Source organism: Pleurotus ostreatus (genome assembly GCF_014466165.1).
Source record: "Pleurotus ostreatus strain PC9 chromosome Unknown scaffold_6, whole genome shotgun sequence".
Lineage (NCBI taxonomy): Eukaryota > Fungi > Basidiomycota > Agaricomycetes > Agaricales > Pleurotaceae > Pleurotus > Pleurotus ostreatus.
The window spans coordinates 3192042-3211339 of NW_023503161.1; the positions used below are offsets into that span (position 1 = coordinate 3192042).

Genomic DNA, 19298 nt, shown 5'->3' on the forward strand with positions numbered 1-19298 from the left:
AGCCCTGCACCCCAGCGTCACTTGAGTCTCTCGTCGCCTCGCGTCCAGTTGCAGCAACTGGCACCCGTCTGCGCCCATTCCTCTCTCCATCGCTCAACACGCAACACAGCTCCCCGTGTGACCACCTTCCCCATATCCATATCCCTCTCTCTCTACACGCCTCAGCCGCCATCCCTTCCTCAATCACACGCGCTCCCGCGTCCAGTATCCCCTCCAGTCATCGCTTACACACGCATACATCCTCCCTAGCGTCCCTGCGCGCTGCCCTTCCGTATCCACTCACCAAATCGGCGTCGCCGCGTTCTCACTCAACTCCTCCGACTCTCCCTTCAATCTCACTCACTCACACCCCACGCCGCCTCCTGCGCCCAATTGGACGCGCCACCCTCTCACGCCGCCTTTTACGGCACTCAACGACTACCAGCTACCGACTACCAATGTCAACGTCGCCGACTTCGACTCCAGGGTCGACTCCAGGCTCGATTCCCGCCCCAATCACCCGTCAACGCCCATCAGCGCTGTCCACAGCCATTTCCAGACGCGTACATCCGCCTGCGCTGCATCTCCTCTCCCACCATCTCCAACGGCGACTACTACGGCTTCTACAACCCCAGCGCCTGCCCTATCAACCCCACACTTTCCCAGCTCACTCAATTCAAGTCTATGCCCCGAAATGCGCCGAAACGGCCTCGAACGCCCGTAAACGATGCCGCAAATGTATACCACTACTCCCACCAACTCTACCTCCCGTACCCTGCCTAGAATCCCCCAAACTGCGTCGAATACCCCGAGCCACGCACAAACACTAAAAACAAGGCGGAGAGACGCGTTCCCGGCATTGGTCGTGCGTAGTGCGTAGTGCGAATGGGTCAGGCTCGGATCGCGGGGGAGTACAGAAAGGAGGAGGCGGGACTATATGAGCGAATGAAAATGAAGATGAGAATGAGTACGAACGAACGACATGAAAATGAATAAGCGAACGGGAACGAACACGAAACCAATGCGAAATGCAACGGGGAGACGATGGGCAGACGCTGGAGAGATGGAGACATAACGGGATCCGGGAATACGACACGAACTAAGGAACGAACGAGGCAACAAGAATGAACGAACGTGGAACCAAAGGGAAGCTAACGAAACGCGCAATACGAAGGGTTGCGGAAGTAGAGAGCAGCGAAGGGACAAGGGACTATTGTGTGGGAGCCAGGTATGTTCCCCGCGCTCTAATATAGCTGGCCGCCGACTCACCAGGCAGCATAGTCGAATCATCGACTCCCTGTCCCTCCTGTGCCAACATCGCACTCTGAGGCTGCGGTTGCCCGGGCGCAGGCTCGCCCATTCGCGTCCCCTCACACGCACGCCAACCCTTTCTCTCAAAACTCCCCACTCAGCCATCTCAGCCACTCACTCCATTCCCTCTCCCTCGCTCTTTCCCTCACTCGCGCTCCCATCCTCGCTCAGCCACTCCAACTCTCCCTTCGACCTCACTCGCCTCACGCGCCGCAGTGCGCCTACCCTACGTCCCGACACCCGATCCGACGCGACTCCCTCACATGACCCTCAAAACGGCTGCCACCGACTACCAACGTCCTACTACAATCCCACGTCGCCCTCTCTCTTTCCCCGTCCAACGTGACGCCATTGAGCGCCCTCAAGACCCTCGCCTGGCCGTCCCCCGACGCATTCACTGCCAGCCCTGCTCCACCCCTCCCGTCAACTCCAAAACGGCTACTACAATGGGTCCCTACGACCCCCAACCACCCTAGCAACTGTGCGCTTGCTCACGAACCTCCAAATCAACTTCACGCCCCCAAAACGGTCAACGACGACCACCCAATACCATAACACCGCTCCTCGCCCCCCAGCATCCCGCTCAAAGAATCCAAGCCGCGCAAGTTGCTCGACCTAGATGTGTCCGAACACGTACGCTTCAGCAAGTCAGAATCAAAGGCACCAACGAAGACGGGATGCGTAAACGAAGCGAAAGCCACAAACTGCATAGGCAAAACGGGGCGTAGGGAAGAAACGAAAACAAGGAACGTGCACGCACACACCGACTTAGGGCCAGACGGCGCCGGAGAATAGACTCGTCACGATGGAATGGGGCAGATACGGAACGGGACACGAGATATGCACGCGAAGACGAAGTACGCACCTAGTTTCTTTTCGTTTTTGCTTTCGTGGGTTGAGCGTTGACGTTTACGCTGGCATTGTGTTCGCGTGTTGCAGAGTCGACGCGAGGACTGTGAACCTGGTTGTGTGATATGACGCGGCGGGCAACGGGTAAAGGGTAGTGGGCACCATGTAGCAGGTCGTGGCGCGCGCAGATAAATGGGGAGAGAGATTGAAAATGAAGAAATGAAGACGCGAATCACGAAGTAATTGATAAAACGAATAACGAAGAGGTGAAGCAATGAAGAAACGAAGACGAAGAAACGACGAAGTGAAGAAACGAAGAAACGAAGGAAGGCGTCTGCGTGCGCGCGCTCTCCTCGACGCCTTGACTGCCCGCCGATAATCCATTCCGAATCCCAATGCACTAAACCCGCAGTCCATCCTCATCGTCATCGTCATCATCCGCGCGACCGCACCCTGTACCTGGATGTCCCTGCCAGCTGGGGCGATGAGCAGTCCAGAGGGAGCCCGAGCAGAGCGTCTCGCCGGGTTATGGCATGGCGGTGTTGCGGAAAGATGTCAGGGACGGTGCGTCTGCGCTATTCTGCGCCCGTCGAAAGGCGCCGGGGCAGCGTGGAGGCCGAACAAAGGTTGGCGACAGAGCAGTCGCCGCGCACAGGACGAGCTGCAGGCTGATCAGATCATAAATGTACGCGAGTGGGTCGCGTTTTCGGTATGGTGATTCTGGGGATGTTGGGCATGGGAGCATGGCTCACGGCGGAGGATTCTGCAGTCGCCGTGGGGACGAGGGGTGGCCGTATAGCAAGGCGAGGGTTCGTAACCCGCGTCGCTGATCGGCCGTGATGGACAGCTCCTCCGCTTTTCGCTGTGACGCAGCTTGAGGAGCGTGTGCTGGGCTTTTGCACTAGTTTTGGTCTCACCCCCCTGTGTGTACTTCACCTTTAAGTGTCGGCCTAGATGTCCTTTTGTGTATATCCCATGTAAGACAGTAGCTGACGTCTACTGTCCCCTGTTCATGATGTCGTCGTCCTGGCCTTGCCCGTCCCTCGATCTGACCTCCAATGTCTGAATGCTCGTGAACGTCTGTTAGACATGTAAGTCGGACCCCAACTTCTCGGACAAGATCCGCCACATTCGCGATCCCAAATTGCGTATGGCGGTCTTTTGGAGCCACTGCAAGACGAAGATGATTTGTGAACCCGATGAGCAGAAGGACGAGGCCGATGGTGCCGATGCCGAGGAACCCAAGAAGGGGCACGGCGGTTGCGGCCATACCCAACCCCAGGTGCGGAAAGAAGGCTTGAAGCCGTTCGTGCAATATAAGAAGTCGAAAGAAGACGACGAGGTCTGTATCACCTCGCCATTCTGCTGAGATCGCAGCTGATGAGATCCCGTAGGATGGCAAGTCGCTACAGCCCGACATACGGCTCATCACGCCGTCGGAGGTGTATACGACGTTCAAAAAGATGACAGACTCGGACCTCCAAATCATCTGGCTATCCGAGGAGTATGCTCGGCCAGAATGGATGATCTTGACCGTCATGCCTGTTCCTCCGCCGCCTGTGAGGCCAAGTATTGCTGTAGACGGGGGCACCATGCAAAGCGAGGACGATCTGACATACAAGCTCGGGGACATCATCAAAGCCTCGGCCAACGTGCGTAGATGTGAACAGGAGGGTGCTCCAGCCTACGTTATCTCCGAGTTTGAGCAGTTGCTCCAGGTCAGCTCGTGCTTGGATCTTTATGAAGTTTGAAGCTTACCTCTCGGTGTTCAGTTCCATGTCGCTACCTACATGGATAATGATATCGCTGGGATACCCCAGGTGCTCCAGAAGTCGGGTCGACCTGTCAAGGCGATTCATGCTCGTCTAAAGGGCATGGAAGGAAGGCTACCTGGGAATCTGATGGGTAAACGTGTTGATTTCTTGGGGCGTACCGTCATCCCAAGGGACCCAAATCTGGAGCTGGATGAAGTAGGCGTACCGAAGTCGATAGCCATGAACTTGACCTTCCCAGAACGAGGTGCGTGTGAAGTCAAGGTCTATGGGTCCCTCCTACTCACCGTGTAGTCACACCGTTCAACATCTCTTATCTACAGGAGCTTGTTCGTAATGGTCCAACAACGTACTCTGGTGCTCGGTATGTCATCAGAGACACTGGCGAGCGCATCGATCTGCGGTATAACAAGTGTGCGGATGCTTTCCTTCAATATGGCTGGATCGTTGAGAGACATCTAAAGGATGGCGAGTAAGTTTACCTTTTCAAATCTCCTGCCCGGCCATTAGCTCAACCTACCGCTAGCTACATTCTTTTCAATCGACAGCCTAGTCTTCACAAGATGAGTATGATGAGTCATCGGGTGAAGCTCATGCCCTATTCGAGTACGTGCCTCCCTATAATCTCTGAACCCCGATACTCATCTTTCCATCAGCGTTTCGCCTGAATCTTTCCGTGTAAGTGTATTGTGCATGGGCTATCTATGAAGCTAGACGTCTCGTTAGTACGCCGTCTTACAATGCCGATTTTGAAGGTGACGAGATGAACATGCAGTACGTGTTGTCGTACTCGTTTGTCGTTTGTATTCTCAAAGCAGCCCAGTATACCACAGAGTGAGGAGACACATGCGGAACTGAGCCAGATAGCTTGGGTACCACAGCAGGTGAGCAACGATGTTCCGTCTGCCTTGCTCCAGCTCAAACCTTGCCACAGATTGTCGCCCCAAGCGAACAAGCCAGTCATGGGGTTCGTGCAAGATACCCTTTGCGGTATACGCAAGCTCACGCTGCGAGATACGTTCATGGACTGGAATGCCGTCCAGAACATCCTCTTGTGGGTTCCTGATTGGGATGGCATAGTGCCGATCCCAGCCATCATCAAACCCAAACCGATGTGGATGGGTAAGCAGATCCTCAGTTTGGCCATACCTCGGGGAATCAATATCTTCCGTGCGGCGGAACCTAAATCGTCAAATCCCGATTTTGACGACGGGATGTGCACTGAGAATGGAGAGATCGCCTGGGGGATAGTCGAGAAGAAGACCGTTGGTGCCTCTCAAGGCGGTCTCGTCCACGTCATCTTCCGCGAGAAAGACCCCGAGGGCGCGCGCGCTGTTCTCTGGATTGCAGAAGGTCGTGAATTACTGGCTTTTCCATAACGGGTTCAGCATTGGCATTGGGGACACGATTGCAGACGCCAAGACGATGGCCTTCATCACGCAAACTATCGCCAGCCACAAGGCCGAAGTCGCAGCCATCACCGAGCGAGCGACTATCGACGAGCTCAAGGCCGCCCCTGGTATGACAATCTGTGAATCCTTCGAAAGCCAAGTCGAGCGGCAACTCAATTTGGCCCGTGATACATCTATCTATCTTATGCCCAGCCAGTGCTAGCACTGGCCGGGCTAAGATAGATGGTGGGGATAACCGAAACACGGTGTCAGAAATCCGTAGCCACACTGTGGCTACGGTGGGAAAATTTTATATACCTTAGAAATATTATATTAGCACCTCGTAGCCACACTGTGGCTACGCTCAGCGGTAGAAAAATTGAATATACATTTGAAACCTTAATTAGCAATTCGTAGCCACACTGTGGCTACGATATTTTACTTAGTAATGAGTGGGCCGCGACGGAGTTTCAATCTCGGCCGCCCGGCGACCGGGTCCGTCGTCGCTGGCTCGACCCAATGGCAGGGACGGTTTTAGAAACTCGTAGCCACACTGTGGCTACGGTGAGAAAATTTATGTACCTTGAAATACTATATTAGTAACTCGTAGCCACAGTGTGGCTACGGTGAGAAAATTTATATACCTTGAAATACTATATTAGTAACTTGTAGCCACAGTGTGGCTACGCTTAGCGGTAGACAAATTCAATATACTTTTGAATATTGAATGAGCAATATCGTAGCCACAGTGTGGCTACGATATTTTACTTAGTAATGAGTGGAGCGGGACGGAGTTTCAATTTGGGCCGCCTGGGCGCTTGAGCAGGGTGGAATCACCCTGCTCAAGCGCCGGCAACTGGCTCCGTCGCTGCTGGCTCGACCCAATGGCAGGGACGGTTTTAGGGTTAGGGTCACCGAGCAAGCGACTATCGACGAGCTCAAGGCCGCCCCCGGTATGACCATCCGTGAATCCTTCGAAAGCCAAGTCAAGCGGCAACTCAATTTGGCCCGTGATACGTCTGGTCAGTACGCGCAAAAGAATTTGAAGGAGGACAACAACGTCAAGCAGATGGTGGTCGCCGGTTCGAAGGGTTCCTTCATCAACATCTTCCAGATGTTGGTTTGCGTGGGGCAACACAGTGTGGAGGGGTGACGTATACCGTTCGGCTTCCGTCATTGAACACTTCCTCACTTCACGAAGGACGACTTCAGTCCTGAGGCAAGAGGCTTCGTCGAGAACTTGTACCTTCGGGGGCTAACGCCCCAGGAGTTCTTCTTCAACGCCATTGCAGGTCGTGAGGGTCTCATCGATACCGCTGTCAAGACTTCCAAAACGGCTTACATCCAGCGTTGTCTCGTAAAGGCCTTGGAGGATGTTCAGGTCTGCTACGACGGGACCGTCAGGAACTCCCTCGGCGATCTTATCCAGTTCGTCTATGGCGAGGATGGTATAGATGGTGCCTTCATCGAAAAGCAGAACATCGCGACCTTCGGTGTCAACCATGCTCAATTCAAGCATAATTATCATGTCGACGTTGTTGATCCCGCTGGGGGTTTCTTGCCAGGCGTCCTTCAGGTCGGAGTCGACGACTCCTCCCCCAAGCTACAGGCGAAGCTAGACGAGGAGTTCGCTCAACTCTGCGAAGACAGGAAGCTCTTGCGCGAATTTGTTTTCCCTCGAGCAGTTCCTCGCTCGTCCCACTACCTTCCCGTCAATCTGAATCGAATCGTGCAGAATGCCTGCCAGATCTTCCACATTGACCGACGGAAACCGAGTGATCTCGAACCAGCCTACATCGTCGATGCCGTAAGAGACCTCGTGAAGCGCCTCATCGTCGTTCGTGGCGACGACGCCTTGAGTCGTGAGGCGCAGACCAATGCCACCCTCAACTTCAGCATGCATCTTCGCGCTACATTCGCGTCTCGGAAGGTCCTCGAACAGCATCATCTAACCAGGGAAGCGTTCGACTGGGTTCTCGGCAAAGTCGAGGCGAAGTTCAACCAGTCCATTGCCAATCCACCCTCGGTGTACCGCGTCTGAAGGAGATCATCAACGTCGCCAATAACATTAAGACCCCTTCGCTGTCGGTGTACTTGGAGCCTGAAATCTCAAAGAATCAATACCTCGCGAAGAATGTCCAACAGGAGCTCGCTTACACGACTCTTCGTACCGTCACGGCCGCTGTCGAAATTTGGTACGATCTTGACCCTTCCTCTACCATCATCGAAGACGACGCAGTGTTCGTCGAATCTTTCTTCGCAATCCCCGACGAGGAAATATCCAGCAAATTGCATCTCCAATCACCTTGGCTCCTGCGTTTAGAGCTTGATCGAGTCAAGATGATTGATCGCAAGCTTACTATGGCCTACGTCGCCGGGCGTATCTCCGAATGTTTCAAAACCGACATCTTCGTAATCTGGAGTGAGGATAACGCGGAGAAGCTTATTGTTCGTTGCCGAGTACTCAGTACGCACGACAAGGAGGATGTCAGCGAGGTCGAGGAGGACGTTTTCTTGCGACAGCTAGAGAACACTATGCTCAGCTCCGTCAGCTTGCGCGGCGTGGAGAACATTAACCGTGTCTTCCTGATGGAACATGACAAGGTTACGGCCGCTGAGGACAGCAGCATCCAGGCCAATCAGGAGAAAGAGTGGGTTTTGGAGACGGACGACGCCAAACTCAAGGGTTAAATCGAACGTGACAAAAGCAATCACAATCGCACCGTCCCCCACAGCCATACCCTCAACCCCCATCCCTAACTGCATGCTCGCAACCACGACCAATCGCAAACTCCCTACGCCACGCCCGCAACCATCAAGCCTCCGTTCAACGGCGCTGGCCCGCACGTCTATCACGCTGTCGAGTCGGCGCGCCAGAGCTGTTTGTCGTTGTGAACGGGTGTACGAATAGGCGGGTCAGCGAGACGGATGGAGAGAGCGGAGAGGGACAAAGCAGGGGATGGGGGAGCGAGCAGGGAATGGGGGAGTCAAGGGACGAAGAAGGAATGCCACACCACTTTGCCATGCACGGCGATCACTAACTGCGAGCCAGAGGTAGAGGTGGTCCGTTGTGCATTTGTTCTGTTGCAGCGGGTACATGTACATAGAGACGCGAGGGTTGACCTCGCATCAGTGACGTCCCCACGGCCCCCTCCTTCTCTCTGCGCACCCGCCGTCTCTTTCCCGCATCTTCGCCTTGTTACTCGAACAATACCGCTCCCATCGCTCTCTCCAGTTTCTTGGTCGAGGTCTCACCATTGCGCGAGAATGACCTGACCCCGCGTGCTTCTCCAAGCAGATACGCGCCCAAGTGGCCGGTCCCGTTAAGAGGAGCGTCCCTAAGCTACAAAAAGAGACGTCAAGTAGGAAGGAAAGGCCGCAAGTAGTTGTCTGCTTACCTCGTCCGTCTCCCCTCCCTCCCAGGCTTACTACATTGGAATATCGCCTGCTACTCCGCGGTCTTCTAGCACGCCCATCGCACCATCGTTGCGACATCCTGCCTGCACCCGATGGGTCTCTCGCTCCTCAATGACTTCAAGTTTGCCTTCGTGGTGCACATCGACAGCGTCGACGAAGATCACGAACCGTCTGCATGCCGCCAGCGCGCGGTGTGCATTGTCATGGTGAGTAGGTGGGTTGAGACAAAGAAAAAGGCAATTGACTCATTGACATAGATGTTGAGCGAGCTAATATAAATACAAGACATGGATGGACGCTATCAATACAATCATGGGGGGGAGTCCGAGTGTGCGCGGCCAGGGAGCCTGCGTTAGCGATACATTGGGAAGGCAATTGAAATCGAGATTGTATGTGAGCTGTAGTGTCGTCGAAGGCGTGTTGTACAAGATATGAAGCAAACGGGCGGGAGAGCGTGCGCCTAGAACCTACCATGGCCATTCATCTGACAGAAATGAAGTTAGCGATGCGAAGATGGTGTGAAATAGACTTACTGGTGATCGTGAACACCCAGTGATCGACATCGGCGACCACGGCTTCCTCGACGGTGACAGCGAGGCGTAGATCTCCCGAGACGATCCCGCCGTGGACGCGGTCCGGCTATGGACGTGAGTGAGTGACCGTGAATGGCGCGCGCACTATGGACTCACCAAGATATTGCCACCAAGGTCCATCTCCCACTCGTACGATACGCTTGAGTTATGCGCGCAAACAGCCAGCCGTTGGTCTTGTACGAAAAGACGTACATCGTCGTGCTCAATTCCCGGTAGGTTCAGTTGGAAGCGGAGGGACCGCGTCGCAGCTCGCTGCCGTACCTGCCTGCAAACGACGATGTTACAGGAAAAGAGAGAGAGAGAGAGAGAAGGGGACTTACCGAGGAAGAGGGGCTATCGTTTCATCGTCCCGTCTCTCTCTGCCATCCGGTGGGGGCGAGCTCACTACATCTTGTAAAAGAAGTCTCTCAACTGAGACTGTCGACGAGCGGGAGTAAGGAGGGTGCAGTGAGGAATCTAAAGGCGGGGTCACTCGCGGGGTGATCGAGAGACCGAGAATGAGGTCCTCGACGGGGCGCGGATCCTCCCTGAATGATGTCGAAGCGACGGGGGAACGAGTCGCCAAGATCAGCTCCGAAGTCGGCTCCAATGAGCGTGTGTCTTGATGGTGAGATGTCCAAGCGAGAGGAAGACGAGCAGGGGCATCGGGGGGGGTTGATGGAGTAGCCTTCGGCTGATTTGGCTTCTTGGGCGCTGGCTTGCGCTTGCGCCTTGGGACAAGGCCCCGTTTGATCAATTCCTCGCGGAAATACGAGGAAAACATCTAAAGTATCGGTCAGTATAGTATCTCATCGTTCCACGGCCACGCACCCTGATATGTTGGTCCAATAAAGGCCACCGCTCCGACCAACCTTGACGAACCTCCGCGTTGAACTTTCTACGCTCAGCTGTCCCCTTCACCGTGGCGTGGTAAGCTAGAACCTTTGTACTCATGTACTCGAGCTGCTCGGGAGTGGCCCACGGCATATTGAATCCGAACGAGGGGGTGAACGAGGTGGTGAGCAAGCGCGATAAACCCTTGCCCACGTCCGTGACACTCAGTTCGGCGCCAAAAAGACTCACACGCCACCGTCTCGGCGTCGTCCACGTGGCGTGACACTCTAATACCATCTCCTATCCACTGACTCCGGACCTAGTGCTGGGTTAGGTCGGCCCAAAACTGGTACTTATGGACCACCCTACCTCTTTCTTTCAACCTCATCATATCACTTATTGGCCAGAACCCTGTAATATATCACACAAATATGTATATTTTACCATTCAACTACCAAGTTAGATAGCTATGTGGCTTGGGATTAGAGCGTTAGAGCTCGCGAACGCGAGCTCTAACGCGATTCCATGCCTTCTCATGCATGCAATCCTATCTTATTCTCCTGAATTCGGACAACGTATTTGCATTGGAGCCTTCAGAGATAGGAACTTAAGGGGCAGGAGCTTCGGATCCACGTATATTTCCAGTAGAGCTCAGTTACAAGTGATATTGACAGCCAGGTAATTGATCTTTCGGATTAAGGACTGCCTTTAAACAATAAGGGTTAGAGCTCGTTTACGAGCTCTAACGCGGACTCACCATCAAATGAAAGCCCACGGATTAGGGCCTTACGGCGTTAGGACCTTAGGGGGTTGAGGTTTCGGGTTTCGGTATATTGTATCTGGAGCTCGTTTACGAGCGACTGTCTCGGCTGGTTAGGTTAGGTGAGTGCAGGAGAAGTCGGAATTAACATTGCGTACAAGCTACAAGGGTTAGAGCTCGTCAACGAGCTCTAACCCGGATCCATCACGATCCCAAGTCAACGGATTAGGGATGTAGGGCGTTAGGACCTTAGGGAGTTGAGGTTTCGGGTTTCGGTATATTGTATCTGGAGCTCGTTTACGAGCGACTGTCTTCGTTGGTTAGGTTAGGTGACTTGAGGACAAGTCCAACTCACCATTGCGTAGCGTAGGAGCACTTGCCTTCGCATGGATGCAGTGGGCACGCTAGACGTGCCATGTGGACTCGCAGGCTCCGGGGGCCGGGCTGAAGGACGCCGTGTCCTGAAAGACGGCGAACGGCGGCGGGGGGAGGACAGGAGGACAAGGCCTTCCCCAACGAGGGGATGGATACGGGCATCGCGGCGCAGGTGAGATACGCACGTGAGAGACAGGGGCCCCCCCAGCGAGGGGATGGACACGGGCATCGCGGCGTAGGTGAGACACGCACGTGAGAGACAGGGGCCCCCCCAGCGAGGGGATGGACACGGGCATCGCGGCGCAGGTGAGACACGCACGTGAGAGACAGGGGCCCCCCCAGCGAGGGGATGGACACGGGCATCGCGGCGAAGGTGTGAATCGGCAGTTCGGCCGAGCGAAGACACGTGAAGCTGCACAGGCGGGCACCACTCCCGAGCGCGCGATCACGAGCAAGCAGACAGGGGCCTCCCCGCCAAGGGCGCTGGGCAAAGATGACTGGCAGAGGCCTCAGGCGAACACAAGGGAAATCGTTTGGTCAAATGACTACACGTGAGAGGTAGTGAACACCCCACAGTCCACACGAAAAACTCAGCCATGCCTCCGCAGGCGAAGCGCGAAGGAAATCCTATCAGAGAACAAAATCCACGACTGCCTATACAGTTAGCTCACGGGCCGTTGACATAGACGTAACCAGGCAACCAGGACTTACGGAGTACATACATCGACAGCCCATGTGCGCTCGCGGCGTCCTGTCTCTTTGAGCTAACGATCTGAGAAAAATAGGTGAGGTGCCAGAAAAATCCATGGAAATCGACGTACCTCGCACATTCATTCAGCGCTCTACCCAAGATTCCGGCCTCCATCATTCCCCCAGCCACTCCCTAGCCCTTTCTCCCTATCGTGGCCCATCCGACCCCTCATCGGTTCCGATATCTTCTCCCGCTGCGTCGCGCGCAAAGAACAAATGCCAGGGTGTGCCAACTTCGGCCTCGGAGGTGGTGCCAGAGGGCCAGGAGCCGGTAGTCTACGACTATGGGCATCCTTAGGGTCCACCGTCGCTCTACGAGCGTGGATGGACCCGTAGCAGCACGGTTGGGTTGTTGGACGTCGGCCGGGGCAAGGGAGTGTAAAATTTGGACGATTCGTTGGTGCCAGAGGGTGAGGAGCCGGTAGTCTACGACTATGGGCATCCTGAGGGTCCACCGTCGCTCTACGAGCGTGGATGGACCCGTAGCAGTGCGAATGGGTGGTGTTGGTGAGGGACAAGGGGACGAACTTACAATAAGCGCCTCCCTCTGGCGTTTGATCGGAGAACGATCGGAGTCCAATCGGATTACTTAACACTGACACCCGGCGCTTATTGCTTTCACGAAAAACCTAAGTCCAAACGGTGAGTACTCCGGTCCCGCTTGCTCCTCCTTCTTCCCTCCCTCCATCCATAGGCCCGTCGCCACAGTCGTAGACTGCCGCGATAGGGTGCACCTGCCCACAATCGTAGATTGACGGCGTGCAGCTATCTTTTATTCGTCTTGATCGTCCCCGATGTCCCATCCTAAAAGACACCGTCTGTCGCCAGATTCCTCTTCTTTCTTCTCCTTTCGCTTCTCCTTCCCAAGTAAACACCGTATATACTCAACGTACGAACTTGATAGATACTGTCTATGTCACTTACCGCCGAAGAAGTCAAAAAAAAACCCGACCTGCTAAGTCGCAATCGCTCGAAGCCTTTGGCAAACTTTGGCTATCTCGATGGCACCATGGGAGCCATCCTATTCGAAGGCAAAGCGTTTATAACTACTCCCAACGCCGACAACATATTTGAGCCGGTTCTCGGGCTCACTACCATCGTCCAGCTCAGGCAGGATGGCAGATTCGGCGCTGAGGACCCCTTCTTGCTCCCTCAGCAGTACATAAGCGAACACCCCCATCTTGCATGCATTCGCCGACCCCCCACCCAGCGAGAAGATACCCAGGATGTCATGTTCATCGACCCCGTTTATCAATACCACTTCTGCGCATCTCACCAATCCCGAATCGGCCAAATGGACCACCACCTCGTATCTCGGATCCGTGAGCCAGCCGTTCTCCTTGTGAAACGTTACTACGCCTTCATCGAATCCAGACCTGACCTTGCGCAGAATCGGCGGTTCCACGGCCACGCGACCCAGCTCAAAATCTGGATTGGACGCTTGGAGAGTACCAAGGCGTCCTGGCCGGATATTCTATTTTCTTTTACTCAAGCGCAGCGGCACTTCCTCGAGTTGGAAGCCTACTTGGAATATATGCAAGTCCGCAAACCGCTCATGGACTCGCCGGAGTACGGAGGCATACTCAGGCCCGCGGCCAACTTTGTAGGCGCGGTGACGAACAAGGTTGTCGTTGTCGAAGAGCTAGCCAAGGCCGGCGTGCCTGTTTGGCTTATCAGGCCCATCCGCGAGTTCAACGCGGACACGCGTATCGATACCGTCATCAATCCTACTCCCGCCGAGGCCATGAACATCGAGCTGCGACCTTGGCGCGGCCACAAGACGATCGTATGGAACACGGACGCGGCTGACCCCCAGCGCCACAATAATCTTATGCTCTTCGGCCGCGAGTTTCTCGCCTACACGGACTTTGGTCGCACATCATCTTTGCGTGACACCATTGAAAGGCCGCCCCCCATTCCCAGCTTCGGCCAAGACTACTCCGCGGGCCCTTCTTGTGCGCCCAAACCGCCACAAGACGACAAACAAGGTGAGTCGAAACTTAACTTATCGTCCTCCTCTAACGTTTTTGCCCACAGACTCGGAGCCCAAGAGACGCCTTATCATAAACCCGGCGGACGCCCTCCATTTCCGCCCCAATCGTCATCGGTTCATGCCGATCATGATGGCAGCCTGGCAACATGGGCTTTCGACTGTTGTGGTGAAGCAGAAATACGTCTCCCCGGAATACATAGAGGGAAGGAACGGATTCATCTTTCCTCCGCCCACCGCGATCGTGCCACTTAACTCCGAAGACAACCTCAGACCGCGCCAACTTAAGATCTTGCATACGTTCATCAACCATCTTGATGTACTCTTACTTTGCATGTCGCCTCGGCTGTCGCCAACCCCCCTCTCCCGCATCAAGTGGGATTTCCTACTGGGTCCAGAAACGTCCCAAACGAGCGAGCCTGCGCAGAAGAAGATCAAACTCGACAAGCACGCCATTCGTCGCCAAAATATGCAAGATCTCCTGGCCAAGTGGACTGAAGAACTCGATGAGGATCACAAGGATCGCCATGAAGATCTTAACTGGCACAGCGAGGCTCTCCCATCCGACAAATGGCCTCACGATCGTGTAACCGAGCGCATCATGTACGAAATCAGGGTTATAGATGAAAAAAAAAGATTGTAGGGATCCCCTACCGACTATTTGAACCCTACCATAGGGTTTCCAACCCCTAAATTAGGGTTCAAAATGTTTCTCCCACGGCCGTAAATGTCCCACACTCACCGCAGAAGTTGCCCGAAAACCACACGGGCACCTCGGCAGCCCACAACGGGAGTGGGACTGGTGTAGTGCCACTCTTCACGGGCACTCTTGTAGCCCACAGTGAGAGTGGGACCACAGTAACCCTCTCTGCTCCACGGGCTGTTCAGGTGCCCGCAGTGAGAGTGGTCGATAACGGTGGGCTCCACTCCATGGGCCACTAGGGTGCCACACCGCACACAGCCTCACATACCACTCACCGCTGCACGGGCACCGTGGTGGCCCATAGCGTGAACACGGCCAATACAGGCCTCTCACACCACGGGCACCCTGGTAGCCCATGCAGCGGACAGCTTTCCTGATGCTGCACTCTCATGCACGGGCATCCTGGTAGCCTGTGAAGCGGACAGCTCTTATTGTGAGTCCATCGTGCAGTGATAGCGGCCTAATATAAATACAAGATAGGTAGTGGGGTGCTATCAATACAAGTAAGCGGGGTGTAAATGCAACAAGATTGTACAAAATGAAGAGCTACGTATACAAGATGGGTTTTAAGATCTAAGCATGCAAGAAGAGACGATATTGCGGCAGCAGACGCGCGGTGATTGCGTCAAATGAGAGAGAATGGGGCGCGTCTACCATGATGGACATGTACCTACGGTGGAGTCAGGCGTGGCTAGAGAAATAAGCAGGCAAATGAACTTACTAGAGATGTGGAAGGTGCGCCACGCGTTGGTGACCTTCACGTCGCCAGTGACGTTCACGATGATGCGCAGAACACCGTCGGCGAACCCAGATCTGACGCTTTCGGGCTACTGTAGTGAGTAATCAGGCTGGTTGAAGGACTTGGGGACTTACAATTACTTGGCCCCCCACGTCTGTTGACCACTTGTATGAGACCTCGTTCGTTTGCGCGACCACCGAAATCCGTTGGCCTTGGATAATGAGGTCGATGTCGTTGCGAGTGACGCCCGGCAACTCCAAATGGAATGCGAGGCACTTGCCGAGCTCCTTTTGAAGGATTTTGCTGCAAAGATCAATAAGAGGTCAATAAACGAAAACGAAACCGAAGAACTTACGCGGGCGGGGAAACAGGAACATCCCCTGCTTTTGGGGGCATGTGCAGGGGGCGCGGAGACGGGGACTGAGACGATGGAACGCACTCTGTCCAGACGCGGAAAGGAGATGGCGATGTCGAGTGATGCGAGGATGCGGGAGATGGCAGAGTGTACGGAACGGGTGGGGTTGGCGATTGAAGTCGGAGGCGGGATTGAGCAGGTGTTGGTGTGTGGTCAAAAGGATCAGACAGGCCTGGTGTTGGCGTGTGATGTGAAGAAGGTGGGAGGGGGGATGGAACTGGCGTTGGCGAATGGCGGCGGGCACGAGATGGGCCTGGCGTTGGCGAATGGCGGCGGGCACGGGATGGGCCTGGCGTTGGCGAATGGCGGCGGGCGCGAGATGGGCCTGGCGTTGGCGAGTGTTGTGAAGAAGGTCGGCTGGGGGATGCGTGTGGCACTAGGCGGCGGTGATAAATCGTGATGGACTCTGTTGAAGCAACAGGAGAACGAGCAGGAGGATCTGGGGGATTCGGCATTGCAGACTTGCGCTTCTTGCGCTTCTTGGGTGTTGGCTTGCGGGTGCGCCTAGGGATGAGGCCCCGTCTTATCAGTTCCTCGCGGAAATACGAGGAGAACATCTATTTGATTCGTTAGTAGACCATCTGAGAGTTCCATGGCCACGCACATTGGTATGCTGCTCTAGCAAAGGCCACTGCCGCGACCAACCCTCACGAAGCTCTGCGTTGAACTTCCTACGCTCAGGAGTCCCCTTCACCGTGCCGTGGTACTGTAGAACCATCGTGTTCATGTAGGCGAGCTGCTCGGGAGTCGCCCACGGCATGTCGAAGGCGAAGGAGGTGGCGGAATAGAGGCAAGTTCGATAACCCCTTGCCCAGGTCAGCCACCCCTGTTTTGGTGTCACAAGTGTGACTCAACGTTGGGCGCTTACGGACTTGTTCCATCCCGACCCACCACCACCCTGCGCGAACGTCGATTGGGGCTGGTTGGGGGACTGGATGGACAGTTTCACTGGTAAGCTCCACCTTATCTCTGCGTCCGGGCTCACACCCTATACCCGTTTCCCCTCACCACGACCAGTGAGGATGACCAGGCGTGCAGACGAGGTCGATACAGTGCACTCACGACAGTATGGGCTGCTGGGATGCCCACGGGCGTAGCCGCGCGTACCAAGGCACTCCCAGCCACTCCCTTCGTTCAACGGGCACCCCCGTCGCCCGCAGCCACTTCTGCGCGTACCCAGCCACTCCCTTCGTCTTAACGTCGCACCCAGCCACCCCCTTCGTTCAACGGGCACCCCCGTCGCCCGCGCCGACTGCTGCCCGTACCAAGGCTCGTACCCTGCCATGGTCATCGCGATACCGACTGGGGACGAAGACGTCGTTCTCAGCCTGCAATTACTTGCATATCTCAGCAAGTACCCTCATGTCAGGCAAGCTTTCTACAAGCCTCGACTCTCCTTTCACCCAGCAAGCGCACAGCTACCTGGCCGGAGCTACCCTGGAGGTGTACAGGTGTGAAAGGAGAAGGAACGCGCGAACGCCTCTGTCTATGGCTCCTCGATTGCGGGGCCGTCATCATCATCAACATCAACCAACCCCATCCCATCAACTACGAATGGACCTTCTCCGTCGTCTTCGACCTACAAAGCGTTCACGTCATCTCCCAACCCCCAACCCGTCCACCAAACCAACGTCTTCTCCTTGGTCGAGCGCTTTACGTTCCGACCTAGCGCTAGCGAGTCGGATTTACCGAACGCGCCACCGAAATTGCCCCAAGAAATACAATACTGGGCCGGAGTGATTATGGGAAACGCGTGTAGGAAGGATGAAAGTCGTAATGGGATCAGGCAATGTGCCAACAGTGCGTACGGTACCTCTCTCTACCATTGCACAACTCATGTTTTCATAGTGCTCTGCGGTCGCTGGGAGTCGTATCCACGGGAGTTTGATGTCCCTTGCATATTCTTTCCGAGCAATTTCTCATCACTTAGTATAATTCCTTACCTGTAGACTGTCCGCCTTCGTACACCATCATCTGTCACCGATTTAGGCATATATTTCTGTTTCTCCCAGTCAGTACTACTACCACCGTCATTTATGATTCTGCAGTCGTCCTTTCTCAATGTATCATAGCTAGAATGAAACTACTGCCTCGTTAGTTATCGGCGAGTGTATGGGCTACGGGGACGCCTGTGCGTAAGACGGCGCTGCGTCTTCAGCTGTATGTGTGCACCGGGCGCTGCGGGCGACTGGGATGCCCGTTGAGACGATGGGGGTGGCTGGGTACGTGCAGAAGTGGCCGCGGGCGACGGGGGTGCCCGTTGAACGAAGGGGGTGGCTGGGTGTGACGTTAAGACGAAGGGGGTGGCTGGGTATGTGCAGAAGTGGCCGCGGGCGACTGGGATGCCCGTTGAACGAAGGGAGTGGCTGGGTACGCGCAGAAGTCGCGAATGTTGAGGGTCACACGAACGATACAGACAATCAAAGCGGAACATACCTCCGGTTCTGCTGATCGTCCCTCCGCCTGCTGCTCCATTTGCTGCCGAATGAGAGCCCTATACAGCGCGTCAACATCTTGACGCTGTCTCTGCTCGTTCTGCAACATCCGCCTTGCCTGACGCTGCTCCCTCGTCTCCTTGGGGCATACCAGTAGCACTCGCGCTGGGCCCAACCGCAAATCCCTTGTTCGCAAGCCACGCCTCTAATATACACCCCACAACAATGTCCCGGCTTGAACGACACGACTTCTGATCAGCTCGCTGCCTCTCACCCCAATGTTGACTAGGCACTGGAAAGCGAGCGAGAATCTGTAGGCAGCGTGTTTATCGAAGGATGGCGGATTGAGAGTGGGTACGAGTTTGTTCGGCCGTGCGGTGGGCGGGGAAAGTCCATACAGCATGGCGGGATTCTCTGGCGGCGGCGGGCATATGCAGAAGTCATGAAGGATGCGTACTAGTACTAGGCGCTCGAGTCCACCGTCCATGGTCATAATTTCTCGGATTCTCGGAGAAGTCGATGTAAGGTATACCAGCTGCGTAAGCGAGTTGAAGAGCGGCAATGGCGAGGTTGTATCCAATGCTAAATCCAAGCTATGTGAGCAATCAAGGCGTTGGGAACACGCTACTCACCTCGCCTATCATAAAGTTGAGACGTTATACACACACAAGCCCTATTCTGCGCCGGAAAAGCGAAGTTTGATTCACGCATGGCGGTCTGCGGTCAAAATTCCAAGAAATGGGAAGGCGTTTGGGGTCGATTACAAGGCCGTAAGCGGTATATTCCAATCGTATATCGCCCGCGTAGATGATAGAGGAAACAGGAAAGAATCAAGGAGGGGGTCACCTCTCGTCGTCGTTGTTGTTTTGGTGGCTGAGCAAGACCAAACCGGGCCCTTCACCCACTCTTCGCGCATGTTTGGATCCTCCCGACTTGGTGCAATTGTCTCCTTCACTCATCAATATCCGAATTTATCGCTAAGATCATCACAGCATTACAATCGACT

The 19298-nt window shown here is 55.0% G+C and overlaps 5 protein-coding genes across 5 annotated transcripts; 2 read left to right on the top strand and 3 right to left on the bottom strand.

Moving 5' to 3' along the window:
- Positions 1–3322: 3322 nt before the first annotated feature.
- Positions 3323–7993, top strand: RPB1_3 (DNA-directed RNA polymerase II subunit rpb1; the record flags this gene model as incomplete). The annotated part of the gene is made up of 12 exons (XM_036778691.1): positions 3323–3481; positions 3534–3857; positions 3912–4158; positions 4206–4383; positions 4438–4517; positions 4568–4589; positions 4638–4685; positions 4846–5267; positions 5326–5487; positions 6082–6422; positions 6504–7328; positions 7376–7993. The coding sequence occupies 12 exons, from the start codon at positions 3323–3325 to the stop codon at positions 7991–7993; spliced, it is 3426 nt and encodes a 1141-aa protein (XP_036630119.1).
- A 1193-nt stretch (positions 7994–9186) lies between these two features.
- PC9H_009185 (uncharacterized protein) lies at positions 9187–10278 on the bottom strand (the record flags this gene model as incomplete). The annotated part of the gene is made up of 5 exons (XM_036778692.1): positions 9187–9203; positions 9253–9358; positions 9409–9577; positions 9633–10075; positions 10123–10278. 5 exons carry the CDS (start codon positions 10276–10278, stop codon positions 9187–9189), a joined length of 891 nt encoding a protein of 296 aa, XP_036630120.1.
- A 2645-nt stretch (positions 10279–12923) lies between these two features.
- Positions 12924–14643, top strand: PC9H_009186 (uncharacterized protein; the record flags this gene model as incomplete). The annotated part of the gene is made up of 2 exons (XM_036778693.1): positions 12924–13998; positions 14048–14643. 2 exons carry the CDS (start codon positions 12924–12926, stop codon positions 14641–14643), a joined length of 1671 nt encoding a protein of 556 aa, XP_036630121.1.
- A 710-nt stretch (positions 14644–15353) lies between these two features.
- PC9H_009187 (uncharacterized protein) lies at positions 15354–16617 on the bottom strand (the record flags this gene model as incomplete). Its single annotated transcript, XM_036778694.1, has 5 exons — positions 15354–15373; positions 15425–15530; positions 15577–15745; positions 15798–16414; positions 16462–16617. 5 exons carry the CDS (start codon positions 16615–16617, stop codon positions 15354–15356), a joined length of 1068 nt encoding a protein of 355 aa, XP_036630122.1.
- Positions 16618–17974: 1357 nt separating this feature from the next.
- PC9H_009188 (uncharacterized protein) lies at positions 17975–19003 on the bottom strand (the record flags this gene model as incomplete). Its single annotated transcript, XM_036778695.1, has 4 exons — positions 17975–18223; positions 18294–18497; positions 18567–18874; positions 18925–19003. 4 exons carry the CDS (start codon positions 19001–19003, stop codon positions 17975–17977), a joined length of 840 nt encoding a protein of 279 aa, XP_036630123.1.
- Positions 19004–19298: the final 295 nt, after the last annotated feature.